This window comes from Octopus bimaculoides, chromosome 7 (genome assembly GCF_001194135.2).
Source record: "Octopus bimaculoides isolate UCB-OBI-ISO-001 chromosome 7, ASM119413v2, whole genome shotgun sequence".
NCBI classification, from domain to species: domain Eukaryota; kingdom Metazoa; phylum Mollusca; class Cephalopoda; order Octopoda; family Octopodidae; genus Octopus; species Octopus bimaculoides.
In genome coordinates, this window is record NC_068987.1 from 15,668,601 (window position 1) to 15,675,116 (window position 6,516).

At 35.9% G+C, this 6,516-nt stretch overlaps 1 protein-coding gene across 7 annotated transcripts in view; it reads left to right on the forward strand.

Annotated features, from left to right (window-relative positions):
* Positions 1–6,516, forward strand: part of LOC106873376 (probable phosphorylase b kinase regulatory subunit alpha) — a 106,059-nt gene that overhangs the window by 39,836 nt on the left and 59,707 nt on the right. For all 7 annotated transcript variants that reach the window (XM_052969281.1, XM_052969282.1, XM_014920707.2 and 4 more), the window contains exons 17-18: positions 5,003–5,078; positions 6,213–6,301. In XM_052969281.1, the coding sequence (XP_052825241.1) occupies positions 5,003–5,078; positions 6,213–6,301 (165 nt within the window). The remainder of the gene's footprint in view (positions 1–5,002; positions 5,079–6,212; positions 6,302–6,516) is intronic.

A 6,516-nucleotide genomic window follows, 5' to 3' on the forward strand; every position in this document is an offset into this window, starting at 1 on the left:
TTTGTGGAGACCTCTCACATTCTTGGGCCCTGCTATAGGAGCAGAGATGACTATCCTCAAGCGTGAACCGTATGAGGCAGAGTGGTTGTTCTAGCATGCCTCTCTCACCATCCTCTGGGGCAATATCTTTTCCATTTTGTCTGCCAGAATCATAATGCAGACTGACAAGTCTTTTTAGTTATAGTTGTTGCAAATCATTTCTATTTACAATATGTGAAAGACAGATAAAATGTCATAGTGGAGTTTAGGATGAATCCTGGTTATTTCAGGGAAATTTATTTAATTTTATGGGTTGACATGGGGACTAAACAACAACAGAAATTCTGTGGGCATATGGTGTAGTGGTTAAGAGCGCGGGCTACTAACCCCAAGGTTCCGAGTTCGATTCACGGCAGCGACCTGATTAATAATAGTAATAATAATAATAATATAATAATAGTAACATCATTAGGAATGAGAACCCAGGTTCGAAATTTCCCCAAGACACCTGACGAAGGCTGGAGGGTATATCAGCCGAAACGTTGTGTTGACAACAAACAAGATGAGGACAAATATCCGTCAAATGTAAATAATGTAAACAGAAATTCTGTAATAAAAAAACTTCATCAATAATAAGGCGTTGCTTACAGAAATGAACTGTTGAAAAACAATTTAACAGGTGTCAGTATAAGATTTTGGACTGTTACACCAGAACTATGATATTGCAATTACAGACTAACATTTCTTGACTGTTTACTTCTGATGTTGGGACTTTGTGCCTGAATATCATACCATTATCATCATCATCATTTAACATCTGTTTTTCATGCTGGCATGGGTTGGATGATTTGACAGGAGTTGACAACCTGAAGAACTGCATTAGGCTCCTGTTTTGGGTTCTACAACTAGAGGCCTTTCCTAATGCCAATCACTTTACAAAGTGTACTGAGAGCTTTTTACTTTGCACCTGTATGGGTGCTTTTTACTTGGCACCAGCAGAAGTGCTTTTTAAGTGGCACCAACACAAGTGCTTCTTACATAGCAACCACACAGGTGCTTTTTTTATTTATAATAATTATAAAACTTTTACTCCTTTGAATGGTATGAAGATCTCTGCTTTCATTGCTTTGTTATTTTATCTCTTTATCACAATACTTTGAGCAAGCTATAATGCTCCTTGGGTATCACATTGTTTTATAAAGAAAGATATCATGTCATTGTTGTATCTAATAAAAGACCAAATATAGGATTTTCAGTGTCAAAAATTAATCTGAAATGAGGGAGCAAATTGGAGCAAATTGGAGCAAACTGGCACTTTGTCACCACAGTATTTATCAATCTTTCTGGCACCACTTTCAACCCCAACCCAGCCAATCATGTATGAGGTAGCCATGACTCTTCTCCATAACAATAAACCTGTCCTTGGCCTCTTATCAAACTTTACACTCTCAACACTTTGTATGTGGTGCTCTTTAGTTACAAGTTGACTACACTATTGCTGGTGTCATGAGAAAAAAATAACATTCAGTACATTCTGTAAAGTTGTTGTCAATAGGAAAGGCATCCAGCCAGAGGAACCATGTTAAGATTGAGACACTGGAGCAAGGCATGGTCTTCTGATCTAGTGGATGTGTGTGTACACACACACACATATATATATATTTATTTATTTTAATATTTCGCTTAAGAATAGTGAGAACTCAATCTATGTATGGTCTAAAACGCAATGTCATATGAGTATAGAGTGGTAATAGAAATCACACCAGAAAATATTAAATTTTATTCAATGAACTTCATTACCTTACATTTGTTTCTGCTATATGATGTGGTGGACTCTTAGTTGAGTACCAAGATATCATCCTCGTAGCTTCATCATAATGAACACCTATTTTTTCTGTATTCTCTGTTTTTATTAAAACCATAATCTAATGGTCATTTCCCTCATCCAGGTTAGGGGACTTAATTTAAAATATGCTTGCTTTATAGTTTAGGCAAAACAGTTTAAGCTAAGGAGTTTTTTCCCCTTTGCTTCTGCTTATTTTTATCCCATCCCTGTCACCCCTCAAAAATTGCATCAAAGTTTTCCTGCTTGCAATAACAGTTTTCATTAAACTCTTAATAATTTATGTTAATTTTCCATTATATATTAATATCTTTAACACATTTACAATTCTTGTTCCATTTTCTGTTGCTTTAGTTGTTTCACTATTTTATTTGTAATGTTTCTAAATATTTTTTAAACAATTCCCAAAACAAGAACAACAAAAAAAAGTTTGTTTAAATTTTTTTAAATCCCCTGCTGGTCATGTTAAATTTATTTGGGCTACTTCCAACCTTAAGGCTGATGTAAGCACTTGGACCCTATCTAACAACATGTAATGCAGCATTTTATACATGCCTACAAAGAATATTTACTGGTCAGCTAGCCAGTTACATATGTTCAAACAATTCTTCTCTAATTTGATGTAATGGTTTATAATTTCTGGTATCAGCTTTTTTTTATACCCAATTGTTAGTTTTGTAAACAATGTCTCTGGTCACTTTTCCATGCTCATATGTGTCAGGTGGAATTTTGCTGTGGCAGATTTTCTATGGCCACATGCCCTTCCTATTGCCAACCTGCATCTGTTTCCAAGCTAGATTATATTTCTCTATGGCCAGACGCAGAAAATTGGGAACAAAGGACATCACACCTATGTGATATCAAGGCAAATAGACAGTTTCTCTCTCTCTCTCTCTTCTCTTCTCTTCTCTTTCTCTTTCTCCCTCTCTCTCTCATATAACAGGCTTTCATACAGTTTCTGTCCACCAAATCCACTCGCAAGGCTTTGGCCCTCCCAGGACTGTTGTAGAACACATTTGTCCAAGGTGCCACTGGGTGGAATTGAATCCCAAACCATGTGGTTGGGCAGCAAGATTCCTATCATACAGCCATGTCTGCCCCTATACTTATGCTTGTGCCTGAAACCATACCTGCATGTATAAATATAACCAGATTTTAAGTCAGTTATTTCTCACCTCTTTTTCATGTGCTTCACTTCTGTCCTTTCATGTTGTGAGTCTCCACACTGTGCTGCAATTTGCTAATTATCATTATGTGGAAAGGACTATTCATTTGTCAGGTTGACTAGAGCAGCACCAGCGCTTTTTAAGAACCATCACCTGTGCTTTTTACGACACCATGGCCAGTGCTTTTTACATGGTGCCAGTACTTTTTACGAGGCACCAGCACCAGCGCATTTTTTCATGGCACCAGCACCAGTTCTTTCTTCTGTGGCACCTGCACCAGTGCTTTTTCACATGGCACCTTGATTTTAAGATATACCTAAAGCTAAAAGAAAATAAAGTTGAAGTTAGAAACCTCTAGGCTAAGGAAACAGTTTCAAGAGAAACAATGCCCTTAGCTCCTGGAGGTTTTCCTGTATTATTGGGAACTGATATTTGTGAGACTAGTTTATTTCCATGTTTCTAAAAGACCACTTTTAAGAGGTAGTTCATAATTCCAGAATGAGCGAATTAATTGAATAAATTTCTTATTAGATAAAGCAGCAGTTTATTACAGACCGTTGTTCACTGATGATCTGGTATCTCTTACTGACAGTTGGTTAAAATAATTTATGCAGAGACACAATGAAATGCATGCAGTTGATTTGAACTTACAACCTATATGCTAATGTTGTAATACTTTATCCACTGGGCTATTTCACCTTTTTCATTATTTCTTCCTCCACCACCTCGTTCCTGCATACAGAGCTGTATAGTTTAGCAGAGCAATTGGGGGGAAATTCTTAGGGAGACCTGCTGCATGAAAACTTAATAGTAAAGTAGATTCTAGCATGCTTGATATAGTAAGCCAAGAGATTTTAACTAATTAAAATTCCACTCAAGTGGTGAAAGCAATCACTTTTTCCTAATAATTAATTCTGGGAGATAAAAAAAAAAAGCGAAGGAGATAAGCTTGAAATTTTAATTAAATACAATAAATTAAATTAAATTAAGTGAGGAGAAGGGAGGGATGAGTGGATGGTTTTATTTTGTTTTCCCTCCAAGCACATAGTGACCAATCCAGACTGATACTGAAACCATGGACAGTAGAATAGTTTGTATATTTAAAATGAAGTTTTGCAATAATCTATACATTTCTTATTTAATGATGGTTGGGTCTGAAATATATTTTCCAAGACCACATTATTTCCATCATTTCCAGTCGCTGTTATGTCTGGAACTCTACAGTATTCTCATCAAGTCGTTGTTGTTGTTGTTGTTGTTTAGACCCAAGTCAGCTCTGGTCAAGCCCATGCAAAATGTAACTTGGGCCTAAGACTTCAGGCATATGAATTCAGAAGTAATTGGCTGCTATTTCTAGCAGGTTCAGTGACTACTGAGAAGCCCCCTCCCTTCCTCATTGGCACGTGAACATTTTAACTCTCTGCTTATAAGGTCTCTGCTACACAGATACTCAATGTTCATAATCAGTCATTTGTATGTACTGAAGAATTATACCCAGGCACTCACAAAAATTCTCATACATACACACATACATACATGAAGATTTATTTAGCATGAAACAACAGTAATTGTATGTTTTAGTTTAATATGGGTCTCTGTTTCCTATCAGAAATATCTTATTTTGTCAGTGAAGCATTTGATTCAAGATAGATATTGAATAGAGATTCATATGATTTAGCTTATGATATATTTTACAGCATACAAGTTGACATAATATATAGTGTAAACATTCAAACATTGTCACTATCTTTCTAAAACCTAATGCATTTCACATGGAATTTTTGGTCCTCCAGAGTTGTCTTCCTATATAAGTCAACCTACCTTTGTTTTGTGTGAAAAATTCAACTTGTATGCTGGAAAATACATTGTCTTTCTTAGAAATAAATTTCAACTTCCTATAATTCTATATCAAATAATTATTTTACTCTGATATGATTCTGTGTTGTAACTTTTTATATGCTTATCTTTTTTATTAGCTTAATTCTAATCTTAATTGTTGTTTTTAATATTCTAGATCATGGAAAGATTCCATCTACTGCCCTCATAGCCAACATCAAAAAACTACAAAGTGGTTACATTAATGGTGCTCGGTAAGCAAAAATGGTTTCATTTCAAATGATCCTTATCAGAATTGGGAATTCTTAACCCTCTAGCATTTAAACCGGCCATATCTGCCTCAATTATTCTACCTGTTTTATGTTCAAACTGTCAGGATCCAGCCTCATACACCTACCCGATAATGTCATTCTCAGAATAGACAATCATATCATTGAAATCTCAAATGTATGAGATAATGCGTGATTAATTCAAAACACTATGAAGAAATAAGCATATTTCGCAGACTAATCTGAATGCTAAAGGATTAAACTGTCACCTTTCAAGATAATATTTTAGGTGTGGTGTACGAATTAATTCATTATCATCTTCATTTGAACATCCACTTTTCCATGCTTGCATGGGTCAGACAGAGTTTGTCGAGGCAGATGTTCTGTGGCTAGATGATGCTCATCTTGTCACCAACCCTCACCTGCTTCCATGTAAGGTAAATATTTCTTCATGGTCCGACACATTTCCACAGGATATTTGAAATGAATGACACTGCTTGTTTGACAATGACACTTGTTTACAATTGTTACACAATGTCATAAAAAGGAGACACACAAGCATACACATACTTACAAATACATTGTGTGTGTGTACAATGAGCTTCTTTTAGTTCTCATCTACCAAATCCACTCACAAGTCTTTGATTGGTCCAGGACTATAGTTGAAGACATTTGCCAAAGTTGCCATGCAGTGAGCTTGAACCCAAAACCATGTGGTTGGGAAACAAACTTCTTAACCACACGGCCATGCCTGTGTCTATACTTCTATAGACAGGAAGGGCATCCAGCTGTAGAAACCATGCCAAATCAGACAGAAACTTGGTACAGCTCTCAAACTGTCTAACCCATGCTAGTATGGAAAGCATACACTAAATGATGATGATGATAATACATATATCATTATTATCATCATTTAACGTCCATTTTCCATGCTGGCATTAGTCGGACGGTTTCACAAGAGCCGACATACCAGAGGGCTGTGCCAAACTCTATTGTCTGTTTTGGCAGATTTCTACAGCTGGGACTGAACACGGAACCATGTGGTTGAGAAGTAAGCTTCTTACCACATATACACTTGTTATATATTTCACCCAAAATTTGTTCTCTGTTCTGTTTCAGCGTTCAGGTTGGAAACTTGAAAGACTTCTTGAGTACCAGTTGTGTGACTAGTTTAAGTTTTATCTTTAACACTGAAGACGTCGATCAAGGTAAGCTATTTCTTCACCCCACAAGCAAATAATAGAAAACTATAAGAATTCAAACAAGGTTCTACTTCATCTCCATTCTTTTCTCATATTAGTCAAATTAAGGAAACAAATATATTTACTTTTATTCAGATAACATTGTTGAAATATCTGTAAACTGTGGAGTAAATGCAATATCAACAACTCCATCCCTTCAGTTGTTATATGTGTATATATAT